The sequence below is a fragment of the Antennarius striatus genome, chromosome 20 (assembly GCF_040054535.1).
Source record: "Antennarius striatus isolate MH-2024 chromosome 20, ASM4005453v1, whole genome shotgun sequence".
Taxonomy (NCBI): Eukaryota; Metazoa; Chordata; class Actinopteri; order Lophiiformes; family Antennariidae; genus Antennarius; species Antennarius striatus.
Genome location: NC_090795.1, coordinates 7,870,942 through 7,889,086, shown reverse-complemented (window position 1 = coordinate 7,889,086; position 18,145 = coordinate 7,870,942). Strand labels below are relative to the sequence as shown.

Below are 18,145 nucleotides of genomic sequence, written 5' to 3'. Positions count from 1 at the left end.
GCTTGTTTGGCTTTTGGGGCCATTGGAGAGCAATAAAATGTATGTCTTAAGATTTTCATAGTACTATAGACTTTCCACAGGTGCGTCTCGCTGGTCATAAAGTACAGCTTGCGTCTCATGAAATAGAAACAGATAAATGTGTCTAAGACGGTTATTACACACTGGGATTTTGAACACAATTGCAAAGTTTTGAAGTTCCTATTAAGAGAATGTCAAAGCTAAAATTATCTTTCTTTTTTTTATTTGCATGTAAATGGGTATATTATCTATTGCACAGCTTTTTGTCTGGTAACAAGTTGGCTACGCCACCAGGGTCACTCGGTTAAAATTTTCAACGTCCGCTGAGGTTAACCATTCCCTTTGTTCTGTGCTTTTGGTGGACTAAAAGCTGAATTGTATTTTCATGTTGAGGTATGCTGTGTTTACTTTCATCGTTGCTCCTCGGCAAGGCAGGCTAACCTGATGTTTGTTTACAAGGAATTCAGGTTTCACTTGTAACTTTCATTCACCACTTCAAAGCATCCGACTTGCTACTAATTTACCTTGAGTGACTTCAAAATGATCTGCCTGTACTGTAAAGATCTTTTTTTGTGGTGCTAACATTCCATCATCAAAGTTTTCCTCTCGGGTTTAATGAAAGCCTGGTACATAGATGTGTTTTCAGGTTAATGTTATGATACTTGAATGCTGCATCCTAAAAGACATCTCAAATTCAAGGCAACATGTTGTTATGGGCCTCAAAGTGACGTTGGTTGTTTTTATATTTTTGCTTTGATTGCCTTAGCTGGTCGTGGTTGCTAAGCAAGTCACTTTAAAGTTTGGATTATAGAATTCACATGACCGTTAGGAGCAGGAATGAAATAGTCCTGACAATAATCTTGAATTTCTGTTATGCTTTACCAAGGATGTGTCAGTCTGTGCACCTTGGTTTCTTTCAACAGGAAGCCATGCACAGTGAAAAACTCAGAAATATCCAGCACATATAGCAATTACAGAGCTCTTTGACAAATTGCCATCCAGTAAACTTAATGTGCCACTTGAGTCAAGGGCAAAGACTGAAGGGTGAGAGGTTTGTGTAGTTTTGTGCATTTTTTCTATAGTCAATAGGTGAACACTTCACCTATTAATGCCTGTACAAACATATAAAGTGTTTTTTTTTTAATCCAAACCTATACCTAGTTCAGATTTCCCCTTCTTGCAGCTTAATGCTCTTCTGAGACTTATGTCAAAAAAAGAAACTTGATCCCTGCCAATGTGTGACATTGTATAAACACTGTAGTAGTTCTACCCAAACAAATTTGCAGCATATGCATATGAAAATATTGCAACTGTGTCACCGGGGTGTTAGCATTTCATTTCTTCTGCACCATTTGATCCCGTGTCACACTGTTCCTGCACCTTTCAGTCTGTTTATGTATTCTTTGTCAATTTAAGTCAACTGTGTCTATTGAGATGGTCTGTTTTGAGCACAGTTTAGGAGCTCTAACTTTCCAAGCATTAGGATTCTGGTTAGATGTGTATAAAGTCCCCTTTTCTTATTTGAGGAATGGAAATGGCCGTTTAGAGGTGAGTTTATTTTCAAGTTTGTGAGAAGCTGAGTGGATAACTGTTGGCAGCAGAGGAGGACAGGGAAGATCTCTCTTTACTTTAAATTGTAGGCAGGCAGGCAGGCATCCCTGCAACCCCACATGAAGAGTCCCATCAAGATAATCCTTAATAAAGAGTGGCTTCACATTTAATCTTGGCTCACTTCTCAAATTTCTGTCTTGATATAGTTTTTGGCAAGTGTCGTTTTAGTGCCAAATGGTATCCTTGCATCTTTTGTTAAGCTTCCATTTAGCAGACTTCAAGGTTCTATTAGGCGGTTTTATTTTTTTTAATTGAAGTAAAGATTATTATCTTCTAATTTAGGCATCTAATGAGGTTTTTTGTGGTCCAAAATTTCTCTTAAACTGTAATAATTTGAATATGTTGATGCATTTATTTCAAACTGACACCACATTTTGTCACTTTAAATTCAAAGTTGGGTTTCCTTTAATATAAGACTGCTTGCATGAAAAGCCTTTCATTGAATGCTGTCAAATATAAAAACAGTAATCACGGAACATCACCAACAAACCTGCAAGCTTGTTTGGAGCCTTGATTTAAAACATACCATACCGCGCTGCATAAACTGTACAGGGAAAATCTGAGTTCAGTCGTTGAGACATAAACAACTCTGGATAATTATATTGTGCAATTTGAAAATAACTCACTTGCAAAATTGCATCTCCAGCTAATTTTAAACAGCTGCTTATTGAAATAGAGAGTGACAGAGTAAACGCAGTAACTCGATTGGCATTTGTATCCCTCCACTATTAGAAATAGTTACTTGAGAGTCCCCGAGCATCTATTAGTCAATTGAGTTATCAAGAATGTGTTCAATGTGTAATATATTTCATGCTCCAATATTGAAACTTGAGCCTATGGATTTACCTTGTGGGTGGTTGGTTTGGGGCTGGGGGGTAGCACTTATATTTCTAGCACATCTACATTATTACTGCAGTGTATTAAAATCAGAAGCAGTGACACTCGGTTCTATTTCTGTCATTTAGTCTTTCACTACTGGGACCAGCTTGGCCAGCTTCTGTCACTATGAATTATATATAACTCTGTTCCTTTTGAACTGGACATTGTAATTTGTCAACTCTTGTTTTTTTGATCAAAACAGGATTTCCTGCCGTAAAGAAAGATTTGAATGTACTCTTTTAATGACGCGCATAACCGTTTCTTATTTCTTATCATCGCCCACTGACATGTTGGTAACGGAGATGTATAAGCAGTGCATGCACAGGCCGACCGCTAACACAGAATGCTATTCTTTTAGCCATGGTGTTCTTCTTTCAGCACCTCTTTACTGTAGCAAATGTATGATTTCCTCTCTCTTGGCATTTCATTTTTTTTCGGTATTACAGTTGGTATTATACCCACAGTTTTATTATGTGGGAATTTAACAGATTTTAAATGGGCCATCCAGCCTGAGGAATTACAGCCATAGAGAGAAAAATCATCACTGGCCTGAATAAATCACTAGTTCAAGCTTGCCTGTAGCAGTGCTGCCTTCTGTAGTAGCTTCACACGTTTGAAATAATAACCTGGAGCAGACAGAAGGCAGTCATTACCTTGCACACAGACACGGTGTGTACGTGTTGATGGAGGACTTCCACGAGACGGCCGTAGAGACGGGTAGAGCCGCGCCGCTCTGCCTGCTGCTAAACCTCCCAGCTTCCCATCACCTTAGCCAATGATCTCTAAACCCCTGTCTGCCTTTTCAAGGCCCATCTACGACAAACAGAAAACCAGTAGTGACGTAAGACTTATAAGAGAGTAAAGAATAAAATGTGATTTGTAGTTAAGAAAGAGCAACAGAGGAAATGGGGAGGAGAAAATTGTGGGTCCTTGGGGTGTGTGAGCAGAGCGTGGTGTTCCACTGGAGGGACAGGCCGGAGAGGTCTGCCGTTTCATTGTCTTGGTCTCCACTGATAGAATCTGAAGAGGGCTGCGTTGCTTAAAGCTATGACTGAATGACATATGGGGAGCTGGTGTGAGGCACAACTCCCCTGTGCCTCCTCCAGACCCAAAGTCTTCCTGTGAGAGAGCACCAAGCAACTTTTCTGCTTTTTCAAACAGCAGCAGCCTCCCCCTCATTCACTCCCTCCCTCTCCCTCACTCTCTCACTCTCTCTCTTTTTTTTCCCTCTTCCTCAGACACTCACTAGTCACTGCCTGAAGCAGTAATCGGACAACTCTCTTTCTCACTAGGACTCCTGCGATACCGCCTGGGACTACATGGGTTCCAGCACCTAAAATGAAAAAGAAAAAAGTAGTCTTGTAGTTTACGCTTGCTGTTCTACAGAATCTAGCAACACCTGAAGAGCTGAGTCACAAAGTTTGCTGTCAGTTCTGCTGGACTGAATGATCTCTCTGTAGAAGATTTTTTTTTTTAAAGAAGGGATAAAAACATAGGGATTCAACCATAATTGTAGTGAGTATAACTCTATTTTCTACTTTGTTTGATATGTTGCTTGTCATCTCTCACATTGTCCAATTTTTTAGTATTTCTATGTGTCTTTATTTTATAAATTTGCATCCGTGTTTAATTTAGCATCTAATTTTCACTTATGTAAACGGCGGTCGGATTAATTTCTACATTACTGTAATGTAATTGTTAATTGTTCAATTTTAACAGAACGCTTAAGTTGTCTATTTCATTGTAACAATTTTAATATAATGGAGCAATACAAAACTGTAAATGGAAATAATGGTCATAATATCACCCAAAGATGAAAGATTTAATGTGCACAGGTCAGCTGCATTTCACGGATGATGATGGATAAATAATTTAGAAATTCATAAACATGGATGAATGTTTGGTTTTAATTGAACTGAAAGTAGAGTCAATGTGTATCCTGATTAAGTCAATCAGTCAATTAAAAAATATAATTAACTCTATCCTACAGTATACTCAGTAATTTAAAAAAAATCATACATTCTATACAGAAGAAAATACATTCAATATGTCCAATAATTAACAAACCATTTTGTATTAATTATAACTGAAATTTATATTAGAATATCCATCAATTACATCATTTTTAAAGTTAGGAATTTTAATAATCTTTTTTTTTTTTCAGAATTTAAATCATTACCAGCATGGAGTGTCAAACGTACCCAAACTTCTCTGTTTTTAAAATCCTTTTCTTGGACCAGTTTACATTTTTGATCAGTCAAGGAAAACATACTGGTGCCGGCAGGAGTCCAATTTTGACTGGCAGAACAAACAAAACCAACACAGTTAAAGCATTTGACATCTAATGCCATCTGCTCAGGCCAAGAATGCTGCAAGGAGACCCGAGAGCCTCCGTCCGTCTGACTAGACAACAGGCCTCGACTCCCGGCTGCACTGCGTCTCCTCTCGCCAGTACTTCACGTGTAGTAAAGATGACTCACCCGCTGTAATCACTCGCCTCTCTAATTGAAAGATGTTCTGGTTTAATATTGTGTGTATGATCACAGACTTGCATCACAAGTTAGGGAATTATTCTGTGTGTGTGTGTGTGGGTGTGGGTGTTTGTGTGAAGGACTCCCTCAAATTGTACTTTTTTTTTTCCTTTTTGCTTTTTCATTTTCCAATTGCTGTCATTTTCAAACACCTTTCCTCGTGTGATGTTTAAAAAACGTGTGTGTTAGTAAATGAAAGGGATGCAGTACACAGGTTAGGTTAGGCTACTGAGCCAGACTGCTTGCAGAGTGGCCTCTGCTTCATGTGGACAAACATGACAGTGTGTGTGACCGCCTGCTGCAACCATTCACTCACACAATAACCTTATTTATCTAATTAACAGATAATGAGCAGCTGATTTGGGGCTGTTTACACTGTGTATTTGTTTTACCTAGGGAGAGCCATAGGTCTCCATGCATGTGACAGAGCAGTGTGTACAAGCGGGAATGGTCGGCAGTGACGGAGGCATTGTTTGTGCAAGGCCTGATGCCTTCTGTATAGACAGGAGTAGCCGGGCCGAGCTCATCGTCTTCTCTCAGAGAGGAGATTGAAAATGGTGAGAGACACAGAGGGCTAATTGATCCAACCCCACTGATCCGAGGGGGTGGAGTGGGGGGGGGCACGGGAGAAAAAAGGAAATGGGGGACCTCCTATTAAGTAGCTGGGTGATTAGTGGGAATGGGTTGTTTACTAAATAGTGTGGGGTAAAACACCAATGTTTGGATCTGGAATACGTGGCTGGAAGAACAGGAAATGAGCTTTGAAGATATTTGCTGATTGTCATTGCAGGTTAAGTCTCAACATCCTCTTTTGTGTTTGTTTGTAAATTTCTTTATAGTGTATTCAATAGTAAGGAAGAGTTGTGAGTCTAAACAAAAAATCTGTTTCAAAGATATTGGATTTTTTTTCTCTGTACAGATCATCTTTCGATTTTTCAATTTTAAAAACTGCATGTATTTATTTATTTTTTATTTTTGCATTTTTAGAAATTCCCAACCTTCTTCTCCTGCTGCGATAGCAATTACATCGGTGTAACGACTCACTGTCAAACGTGAGAGAATTTTAACAAAGCTAACAGGCGTTAAGGTGATATAACTGTTGAGGTTTGTCTCTGCTCCTTTTTTCATCTTTGTGTGAGAAGCCTCGTTCTACGGCGGTCACGGTGGTAGGCAGGTTGTGATAAAATGTTCACCTTAAATCTCGTTTGATGGCCCCTCAAAGGCGAACTGCCCTTCTGGAAATAATTTTGAAGGTTGAAGAGCGCAGTATTAACAGATTTAATGTAGCTATTGAGTCAATTGCTGCTGCGCCATGTCAGATTGAACCAAAGAGAGAGACAAATTGCACATCAACAAACAGCACATGTGTTAATAATTTTGGATTTAATTACAGACAAGTACAGAATTTAAAATAGTGTGTCAAGCACCTTCTGCTTAAATTAATGTTGCCCTTTCTCTGTTAATTACCTAGTATGAATCAGTATGGTGCATTTCTAGAAATAAATGTTAATGGAGTATGAAAAATAAAAATCTTTGACATAATTTTAAACAAACATTTTTTATTTTCTGGTGCTGTTGTAATAATTGTCAACATTTTTTTTATCTCTCAGAAATCAGGTTTAGCAAACGGCTGGCATTATTCAAAATTACACCGCCATATAATTTTAGTTATTTGTTTTATTAGAAAGGGTCACATCTTGACGTATCCAACATTCTGCATGAAAAAAACCACCAAGCTGTTTAATGTCGCATTTGTTGGCATCCATCATTTTTTCGGCCACGTATAGAGAGGCAAGTGAAGTGTAGCATTTTGTAAACTGCGTCTAATTCCACTCACATCTGTGTCCAATTGTTGTCTGCATCTACATTCTTTTAGAGTGGATTTATTTTTCCTGGGCCACCATGTGGATTCAGCTGACCAGCTTAAGTGGGGATTAGTTGTTTTAAAGTTAGATTTTGATTAAAGCGTTGTTTTTCAAAAGTTATAACCCACTACACATGGCTTACATAGACTATAAAATTCAAAGGACAATACAGTGTTCTCTATGAAATCTATCTCTCCTTAGGATGACACATGCAGTTCAGGCCAGAAATAAGCACACCATATTTACAAGTCTTTTTCCTTATCATCATTAGCTTGAATTTTTAATTTTTAAACTTTCAAAAGGTTTGCAAGTGATCTTTCTAGATGTTTGGTGAATAGTAACAAATATATAGCAAGGGTGAAGGAATGATTTGTGCTGGGTCAGGCCGCCTGCATGATGAGATGATCTATGCTAAAAGCTTGGCTGGGGCTGTGTTTACCTTTGGAAACGCAGGACTTGAAATAAGTAAAGCGAAACGAAAGGGCCTGCAAACAACCATGAGTGAAGTGTTGTTGTGGCAATTCTTTTTTTTTTTTTTTCCCTTTCTCTCTTGATGACATTTCCAGCGCTTCATCTACCCTGACTTTGTTCCTGTTAGCTTCAAAGGCTGAGCAGTTCAGGTTGAAGTAAGACACACACATCAAAGATGCTGAGCGCAACCCTGTTTTTTTTTTTTAACAATAAATATTTAGCGGGGAAGAAGAAAGCCTCGTAGAAGCTTTCAAATCCCCTTAACCCTCTCCCATCTCCTATCCCATCATCCTCACCCCCCCCCTCCTCTCTGTCTCTTCACCTGGCTGATTTCACCTGCTGGCAATGACTCAGACACCAGCATGGTAATGGCTTCACTGGCCTGCACTGCTGAACAGAGAAACCAGCTACCACACACACGCTCTTACAAACACGCTCACACACCACATCTAGCCACCACTTCCTCCACCTCTGTGATCGCTGTTAATGAGCTATAGCAAAATATGTTTCTCTTTCGTATTCCTGGCTTTTACCTCCGTTGCCTTTTTTCCCAATATATTTTTTTGTGTTTTTGGTTTTTTTTGGCTATTTTTTTCCCCTTTCCCTACATGTTTTGGTTGTGTGACACTGCCGTTGCCCGTTGATTCTAAAAGCAATATTCACAATAATTAATACTCTGCCTTTTTCAGTAGGAGGCAAATTATCAAGCTGGAATGGTATTTGTGAAGGCTTTGCATTGGTGTGAAGAGCAAAGCCCGCTGGAGAAAAAAAAGAAAAAAACTTAAGACCATGCAGCTCAGGTTACCCCGGCCCATGTAAACAGTGAGACATTTAGAAAAATCATGCACATATATATTTTTTTAAGAAAAGACTTTATATGTCTATTTGTCATTTTCTTGACCAGCTGAATGACCCTTTTTTGGAGCCGGTATTCCCACAGTGGTCTAGAGTCAAGTCTAATATAGTGTTGTAGCGGTGTAAGTATATGCCTGCGCTTGATGTTTGGAGAGAGACGAGCAGAGTGGGAGTGGACAGCAAAATGTTACTGTCAGCTAAAGGAGAGTAATAGAGGCATTCGTATCGTCATAGGAAACATATGTGGCTCCATATGCTGTCCGTGTTCTTGTTTCCAGTCTCGTTCATTGTCTGAGATGCACCACTGATCTGGGGGCCTCTAAAGTGCCCTGTGTGTGTGTGTGTGTGTGTGTGTGTGTGTGTGTGTGTGTGTGTGTGTGTGTGTGTGTGTGTGTGTGTGTGTGTGTGTGTGTGTGTGTGTGTGTGTGTGTGTGTGTGTGTGTGTGTGTGTGTGTGGAAGCGAGAGAGAGAGAGAGAGAGAGAGAGAGTGTGTGTGCATTTGCACCACTGATCTGGGGGCCTCTGAGGTGCCCTTTGCATAAGTGTGTGTACACATGCAGACATACAGGCATGAGTTATGCGTCTCTGTCTTTAAAAAAAAGAAGAAGACATAAGCATGAGTTCTCATGTTGTCACAGTGAGAGGAGAGATTTATATAATGTCTGTGTGTGTGTATTGTTCTCTTTCTGTTTTTCTGTAGACCATGAAGTTAGAAGGTTGTGTGTTTTTCTGCTGTGACATGGCCCCAGGCTGGGGCAGGCCCACGGGAAGCAGTGCTGACGGTCATTAGGACCTGTCAGTATCTTGGGAGGTGGAGTGCTGATAAATTTCAGATAGTGTCAATTGCAGATGAAAGATCTGCTGAAGATGCTAGGGGTGTCACGCTTGACTTGCCACTGTTCAACAAGTCCCATCTTCCTTCCAGCAGCAGGCTACCTCAAGCAGGAAAGCTGGCAGGCTCTCCCACCCTTTGCAGACCCTCAGCCCCTGCTTTCCTCAACCCCTCACCCCTCTGCCTACCTTCACCCCCTCAACCCCTCCTCACCCCTTCCTGCTTACCTTGGCTAAGCCGCTTTGCATGTTGATTGGGGGAGGGCTAATCCAGTTTGCAGCTGTCGTAGACCAATGATGAATCACCTTTCCGTCATTTGGCTGTGCTCCCTTACTCAGGGAGGAGGGAGGACCTGGTGGAGGAAACAACAGTGGAGTAGAGCTGCGCCTCGGAGAGAGACAATGCGCGCCTCTGTTTCCCCCTGCGAGTTCTTTCTTCCCAAACTAGTCCAGAACAACAATAATGTTTTCTCAGACAAGCCTTTTTGTGTCATGGATGGCTCTGGACTGTGACGTTGAGCTGCAATAATAAGGAGTGACATTGTGTCTGCTGGGGCAGGTGGAGGCAGAATACAAAACGGGGAGTGTGGTTTCTGAGGACTGAAAGCCAACGAGGCCCAGGTAAGAGCTCAGCTGAACGGTGCCAGCAGCATCAGACACATGTAGCTCCCTGCGTGGCATCAGACTTCACCTTAGACAGTCAACTGTCGGCTTTTTTCATCTTTTTATCCAGTGGATTAAGAGAACAAGGAGTTAATAGCAAAGGTGGAAATGTGGAGATGTAATAAGTTTATTCTGGATGACAGTTCTATTTGTATACCCGGGGTTGCTCCATGTGTGGAGTTTTTGATATTTATAGGGAGGTATTAATAAACTAGAAAGGATCATGTAGTTATTGGAGTGTGTGTGAAGACGTCTGTCTTTTGTTTTTTCATTATTACTGTATGTTTATTACTTATATTACTCTTTATTTTTGTTTGTAAAATGATGCTTGAAAATATACAATTTCCATGAATAATTAAATTGGACTTAAACCACAAGAAAGAACTCTTTGGTCAAGCTAGACAGTAAAGTATCATAATATCATAACAGTGTAATATAATTTTAAACAAAATAAATGCACATCATAATTTCATCTTTTTATCTGGTAATTCTGGTTTTCTCTAGCCATCTGATAGCACTCAGACTGCTCAGAGTTGCTTGAGCATTTATCTTTGTGGCCTTGTGTAAAGGGCTGATGTTCACTGAGAACAGAGATATCCTGAGCCATGGAATATAATTAGAAATGGCAGAATAATGTACAAAACGTTTTGTCCTAATTTTATTAACTTAGTGTTGCAAAGGGAATAGTGGCAGAGACAAATGGGGCTTAGAGTTTGTGGCCGTACTTTTCAATCCACTTATGCCTTTTTTGTCTGCATTGTCTGTATTGGATCAAAGCTTTTGTGTGCAGAAATTAGAAGATATAATAATGTTTTCAGTGGCGTGGTCTTTTGTGTAAACACAGAAACAATTAAGGAGCTTGCCAGAGCAAACACATGCCTCGTGAGCTTCTCATCTGCCCGTCACTGAAGCATGGGCTCTTATAATCAAGCAACATACTGCATGTTTAACAAGCACATTAACCCTTCATCTCAAACCAGCAAACATCTGTTAACAGTCCTCCATACCACACAAAATGATACACTTAAGGCCATTTTTGTTTTAAGATACAGCCGATTAAATTGACAGTAAACACTGTCACTGGCTTCAAATCATGTCTAACGGAGACTCGCAGTGAGGTTGTTGGGCGAAATCATAATTGCCATGTCAAAATGTTCAAGTTGTATAGTAGGTTTTTTTCCCTTTGTGCATATTATTGAATTTGGCATGTTTTGTTTAGTATAGTTTTCCATTTTAATATTAATTCTGTCTCTATCGTCATGCAGAAGCACGATTATGTTAAATTCCCTTAAAATATTGGAAATAGTCACAAGGAAAAATGCGCTGAACTGTCAATGCTAATTTTAAAAAACTTTTTTTGCTCTGTATTGTATTTAACATACTTTTTAATATCTAAATATGGACCTGAGGTTAATGCATTGCGTGCTCCGAACTGAGTATCAGAGCTTTATGTCTTCCCTGAAACCAGAGTGAAATGTGTAATTTGATTTGCTGTGTGCATGTGCATCTCGTCAGGTCTATGGAAATGCAGGATCTAGCCAGTCCTCACAGCCGAGTAAGTGGAAGCAGTGAATCTCCTAATGGTCCCAACCTCGACAACTCTCACATCAGTAACAATTCCATGACACCCAATGGCACCGAAGGTATGTGTGCTGTGCTGATCGCTGTCCTGTACATTTTACAAACAGGTTGAGAGTGTTACCAGAAAGTGAAACGTTAACCCTTAAATTGAAATAGTTTTTAATCCTAATTCAGTGTGGTGTTGTTGCATCAAAAGCATATTCCTTGAGGTTAATTAACAATTCTGTGGGATACAAACAGCGATTTAAAAAATGTTCGCCCTGTATATTATTTGAGTTTATAGATGATCTGCTTTATTTCAGTGCTCCCAGTTGTTGTTTCCCAGCAACTACTAGCTGTTTATTCAAGTAGCCATGTAATTATTCAAAGGCCACAGCATGGAAATAATGAAATTTGCATGAGGTCTCTACAGTACACAGATATTTACTCAGGTGATTCGCCTGTGCTTAAATCTGAGACTTTGTTTAGTAAAGCAGTCATGCACACAAGATATTATAAACAACAACAGTTTGTATATTTGACTACTGAGGAACCGTGGACATGGTGCAGACTGTCATATGTCCCTTTGTCATTCTTTCTCCTTCATAGGTGATAACATCACAATGCTTACCACTGCAGACTGGTTGTTAGGTTCTAACTCCCAGTCCGCTGCAGGTTTGTCTCAATGAAACAATGAAGGTTGTTCCCACTTTCAGAATGAAAGCACTTCCGCCTGCAGTTTAACGTATCGAGCACCTACTTTACAAATAAAGAATTTCAATTCATCAAATATACTGTATATCAGATGCTAAATTAATAAAAAGAATGCCTTAGTTACGGTGCCTTTCATTCAGAAACTTGCTGTAATTGTTTTGGTGTTCAGTTTGAAGCATGGTTTGACACCGACTGATTTTGAGTAGTCAGATTGTGAATTTGCGTTTTGTTTTAATTTGGGCATTCCCTGATGTTTCCCTACTATAGTTGTTATTATGTGATTTTTGACTTGAGTGTGTGCGAGTTTATGCATGCACCTTATACCATTTCTGTTCTTCCATCAGTGTGCTGTTCTAAGGAATTGCCTCATTGTCATATGTACTGTATGTGCATTAAACCAGCATAGTGGAAGCGTGTAAAACATGGCAGCAAATGTCTCCTATAACCATCAGGGAATCTGCTGACATGACTTCCTTGCCCACATTGTCAATTTGTTTTGGCAAAAAAGAAAAAGAAAGTCCTTTGGTTAGCCTCAAGTGAAATAGATTGATTTCAAAGTTTCCTGAGCTGTCAGAAAACTGTGAAATTGTCTTTGCAGGTCTTTCACTCAACTGTTTAATGGCGCCAAGGTCAAACAGCCTTCGATGCACCTTTTTTTTTGACATTTCGATTGTACTGGCACATCTCTGCAGAGCTCTTTTCTCATTATGATTCATACTACTTCTAGGCACCAATAAGCCAGTAATAAATGATAATGTAAGAAAATTAAGTGATATTTATTCTCTAATTCTTGTTTGATTTGTGTTAGTCTACAAAATAGTTCAAACATAAAAGATTTAAAACTATTGTGCTTTGCATGAAGGAATGGGTCAACACAGTTTAATAAAAATGATCACTGCCAAAAATAATCTCTCTTGTGTTATCCAGATACCGATGTCATGTGTTAATGCATTTAAATCATTTAAATACTCTTGGAATGTTATTTGACTTCCTCCGTCTGTTCAGTTGTCGTTATTTTACATTGCATTACATTCACATGCTTTTTTTTGTATGTTGTGAGCATTATTAAATGAATACAAAAATCTGAAAGTGTGAACTAGTTAGACTTTAATCTGTCATTTTTGTTTTTCTGTTTTTTCTCCAGACGTGATTAGGTGCATTTGGTGACAATGTGGCTTATTTGTTTGCAGTTAAAACCGAGCCAATGAGCAGCAGTGAAATCACCACCTCAGTAGCAGACACATCTCTAGACAGTTTCTCAGGATCAGGTGAGGCTTGAGGCCGTGTGTGTGTGTGTGTGTGTGTGTGTGTGTGTTTGTGTGTGCGCGTGCGTGCCTGTGGAGGGGGAGGGGGGCATGTCAGTCCACTGGACAGACAGGCTCAGTCCATTATAGGTCATAATTCAGCCCTCACTGGCTATGGGAACCAGCAGTCTTAATACACAACACACACATGGGCGAGCAAGCGCAGCATATAAATGTGCTGACAAAGGTAAGAGATGGTGCTTCTTAAAGAGTTACACACATACAGACACACTTTACCTGTAATTGTGTTTTAGACACTTCCTGAGGCCCGGCTTATCCGTCACCCGTCTCCAGGCTCATCTCTCACTAATCGGTTATGCAGCTGTGTGAGAGAGGTGGCCACATACACACATGCGCGTGCGCACACACACACACACACATACACACATACATACACACACACACAGAGACGGGGCATTGTTACACTAGAGCAAATCCTCATTGTGTAAGATATTATATATTTTTTTATTTTTCCACCCTCACCAGAGTGCATCTCTGTCAGCCTTCTGAAAACTATAAACATTTATATTTAGGTCTCACTCCTTAACTCCTTGCTATTATCTCCTTTCAGGGTTTCCTACATTTTCCTAACTGTTTAACTATTTGATACCTAACACAAGAAGCGCATAAATCACTGCAATGACTTTTGTCTCTGACAATATTAATGAAATTTAGTAATGTTATACCCCATATCCTCCATGGGGAAACCCAAAGCTCCACTGGTTTAGTCCAGTGGCAGGTGTTGCTGATGTGGGAAAAGAGTTCAATATTAATAACGTGTGTGAGGGCTTACAGCGTACAGTTACATACAGTTAGTACTCCCCCACAACCAAATCCCTTATTTTACACGTCGAGACCAATTAGACAGAAGCTTCGAAACTGAGTTCTCTAATTCGAGGAATGCAACAAACTGATTGTTAGTTGGATCATTGTGAGTTTTGAACTAAAGTTTTTGAACTAAATTTATAATCAGTTTTTCCATATGCCCAATTTAGGATTTTAATTTAGTAAATTATCGTTATTACTTGAAATTCACAAGCATTAACGATTCTTTTTTTAATGTTGGTTAAATTTTGATTATTTTAGTTTGCCCAAAATAAACTTTTGGAACAGGAGTATGCAGCTATTTTCTATTGATACATTAACAGTGAATCCACATTTTAATTTCTTATGAATAGACACTGATTTGAAACCTTGCTTTGAAGGAGTCCAAAGTGAGTTTTTCATAATTCTTATTCCATATTCTGTGTATTCCTGTGATTTACTTGCAACCCTCACATGTTAACAGCACCGTGGAACCACATAGGCGTGCACTTAATGACGGAATGATTATGCAGTAGTAGTGCTCATTACCTGCAATCAGTGGTGTCACTTCCAATGTGGTTGTGGCTTGAAAAGCCCAAGGCAACTGACGCTGCAGGCCGAGACTGAATCAGACCACAGAATTGTCTCAGAGATTCGTCGGTCAGCAGAAAGACCCTGATGTCCGTACCTGATTATTTCGTTTCATTATTGCTCTCCAGTTTTCAACCTTAAATAAGGTTATTGAAATAAATAAAGTAATGCAATGTAATTACTGTTTCCTTGGAATCCAGGAGTTCTGTTGGCAAAAGGTGATATTTACCTTATTTCTTAATGTTTAAATATGTGCTTTCCTCTTTTCTTTCAACTCTCCTCAGCTATTGGAACCAGTGGCTTCAGCCCAAGACAAACTCACCAGTTCTCTCCACAGATTTACCCTTCCAAGTAAGGATTCTTTTATTTTTCTTTTAAAAAAAAAAGCAGCATCCAACATCATTTGGATCTTTAATTAGATCCTTGTGCTAGATCGGGGAATTTTGAAGGTCTTTGTTTGCCTAGATGTCTGAAATTTGCACACTCTGAAATGTGTTGTAATTATCATCTTGCAAAGATTTCCTTGACCATTTATTGTTCTTTCACTATGTGTATGAGCTGTGTGATGCTATCTCCATTACAGCTAGGGTCACTGTTTAAAATGAGGTAGCACAATCATATGGAATTTGTCAACTGAGCAAAGTTTAAGGAAGTAAAACATGGTCCTCTTCCTGCTTTCCTCTCTCAATTTTGTCTTGTTTCTTTTCTCAAATAGCAGAACATATCCGCATATTCTTCCTACCCCTTCATCCCAAAATATGGCTGCGTATGGGCAGACGCAGTACACCACAGGAATGCAGCAGGCTGCAGCCTATGCTAGCTACCCCCAGCCTGGACAGCCTTATGGCATCCCAGCCTATGGTAAGATTTATCTTGTCCTACTAAAAGCTGCATGTTCTTTACATTACATTCATAAAATGTAAAATAGAAAAATACTAATCTACTCTCTGCACAAAGTTCAGGATCAAGACACTCATAACAAACCAAGTTCCCACAATTTCTCAAGTAAAGCAAAAGCAGCAAAGATGCTGACTTGTTGTATAGTGCCTGCATATTATCCTTCACTGCAGTAAGACAGAATTTGCTTGTAAAGCTGTTCAGATAGATTGAAAGATTAGTGATAAAAATCTGAAAACAAAAACTGGTTTCCTCTGGCATTGTGAGAGAAAGCACAGAGTAACACGGCTCACTGGAGACTTTATTTGTCCAAAGTCTTTCGAGTGTTTTTACCCCAAAAGACTCTCCAAGATGTGGAGGAATTTACACTGTTTATTTGAATAGAGTCCGGCAACCTATTGCTGCTTAGAAACTGCATAGTAACTGATTCAGTGTAAGCAGTTGTTCCAGTTTAACTCACAAACAGAATGTTTTATTACTCATTCATCTATTCACAGATGACCCATCTTAGATAACCACTTATAACATGAAATCAAACAATCATAGTCCTGGCAACAGCTTTACAATAATACAGACACCAGTGCATGACAGTATTTCTAAACAACAGGTGATTTATAAGCATTTTATCAGATAATCAGTATTTGTTCATTGTTTGTTATGCTAACAGAATGAGGCTGGTCCCTTTGCTTTGTCCACTGTCATTTAAACCTGTGTGTCTGCATCAACCGATCTGGTGTCACTAACTGATTTAGGTCCATTGTGGGCAGGCATAAAGACGGAGGGGGGTCTGAGCCAGTCCCAGTCTCCGGGACAGACGGGCTTCCTGAGCTACAGCTCCGGATTCACCACGCCACAAACGGGACAAGCCCCCTACAGTTACCAGATGCAGGGTAATGATAACTTTGTGAATTCTTCATCTTTTGTTTTGTACATCATGACTGCAACCTTAATTGAAATGCAGCTTATGACATCACCACTCTCTGTCAGAAACAACAGCATGTCCTTTTACAATTAAAATATTTGTTATTTGTTTGTAGCAAAACAGCAGAAATGGATTACATGGTAGTAATTCTGCAACATGCTGAGCAGACTTTGATTTAACAACAATTCTGTATGAAAATCTGATTGTGAATCTGCTGATCTCCTTGTAGCAAAAGTAATATTCTAATGCCCTCTCTTTTTTACAATATTATCATCGTGACAAATGAATAGTGGTATAATTTATTGGTTTTTCCCCTCCCCACGTCTCCTGTCTTACTTTGTGTCCTTTTTTATTTTTTCTGTCGTGTTTCTTGTGCTCAGCCCAACCAAATAAGGTTCAATATGCTTCTTTTAGAAAAGATTAGAGAAAAACAGTCTTTCTCTGCTTTAATAGCATGCAGAATCAGATTGATTCACGACACAGTCCTCTCCCTCACCCTGAAAGATGCTTGCATCCCGGCAGTTATGTGCAGCCGCCATGGCTGCCTCCCTCTCCTCTCCTCTTAAAAGAATCAACACAGAAGGAAAAATGGCAGGCACTTAGGAGGCACCAGCCATGTCGCTCCTCACTCCCCAGTCTTTGTTTTTTTTCTCCCTGTGATCATATTTGTATTTGTTTAAGAGCTGAGGCCTTAGAGATTTATGGACTAGAAACCGATAAAGTTGAGTTGTTGCACCCTGCACCTCTCTGTTAAAATGTAGATCAGGCAGTTTGCCATGTAGTTCTTCTATTACTGTTTGCATTACTGCAAAAAAAAGCCTCTGTCCCTCATGATCTAGGCCAAGAACAGGTAGTTAACAGTTCGCATAGCCTTTATGTTCTCTACTTTCTTTCTAACAGCAGCTGTGTGGCAGTCAAAACACCTCAACATGTTGTTGAAAAGCCTCCAGAGCATCTCACAATAAATAGCACCAGCTCAGCAGCAGATGTGGCATGAGGATGCCTCTACTCCACGCCTCTTAAGCAAATACGATTTGAACGGTCAGTTTTCAATGCTAAAAAAAAAAAGGAAAGAAATGCAAGACAGAGCGGGAGACAGGGAATAAGGGAAAGAGCATGTGCAGCAGAATGCAGAACTTTCTGTCCTGCCTTTGATGGTTTAACTCACGATGACAGTATTATGTGCCCATTCATCTTCTGAGTATTATGCTCTTACTCTGTCTGTTTCCCTTCATCTGTTTCTGACTCTCCCTCACTGTCTCCGGCTTTCTCTGGCTGTGGGAAGTCCATGTAGTGTTAAGTGCATTAGTAATTGACAGGCATCCTAGATGACAGATTGACCACTATGCTAGCCATAACTTTAGCTCTAGCTCCCGTCACACTAGCAGCATTGCTCTCTTTAGCCTATTGATCTTCTTGAGTGAGGTGCTTCAGGCTTTGCTGTCCAGTTGAAACTGTGACCTTTTTTTTTTTTTGCATCTGATACTCCCCTTTTCTGCCAGCAGCCTGTGGCCAGCTGTCAATGTGGATGATTAGATTGATTTTTTTGCTCCTTGTTTTTATGCTTTGTGCCAGGTAGATTTTATGTGGAGGCTGAAGAAGTTGTAAAATAGACAAGCATTTTCTATA

The 18,145-nt window shown here is 39.7% G+C and overlaps 1 protein-coding gene across 7 annotated transcripts in view; it reads left to right on the top strand.

The window, feature by feature from the left end:
* The first annotated feature begins 3,789 nt into the window (after nt 1-3,789).
* eya1 (EYA transcriptional coactivator and phosphatase 1) overlaps nt 3,790-18,145 on the top strand; it is a 37,856-nt gene continuing 23,500 nt past the window's right edge. Inside the window, exons 1-7 of one of the 7 annotated variants that reach the window (XM_068304457.1) lie at nt 3,790-4,023; nt 11,240-11,367; nt 11,894-11,959; nt 13,189-13,266; nt 14,982-15,048; nt 15,416-15,558; nt 16,347-16,484. In XM_068304457.1, the coding sequence (XP_068160558.1) occupies nt 11,244-11,367; nt 11,894-11,959; nt 13,189-13,266; nt 14,982-15,048; nt 15,416-15,558; nt 16,347-16,484 (616 nt within the window). In that variant the 5' untranslated portion in view covers nt 3,790-4,023; nt 11,240-11,243. Of the gene's footprint in view, nt 4,024-9,346; nt 9,683-11,239; nt 11,368-11,893; nt 11,960-13,188; nt 13,267-14,981; nt 15,049-15,412; nt 15,559-16,346; nt 16,485-18,145 lie in introns of those variants that run through there. The other 6 variants (XM_068304458.1, XM_068304455.1, XM_068304456.1 and 3 more) reach the window with 6 other exon arrangements.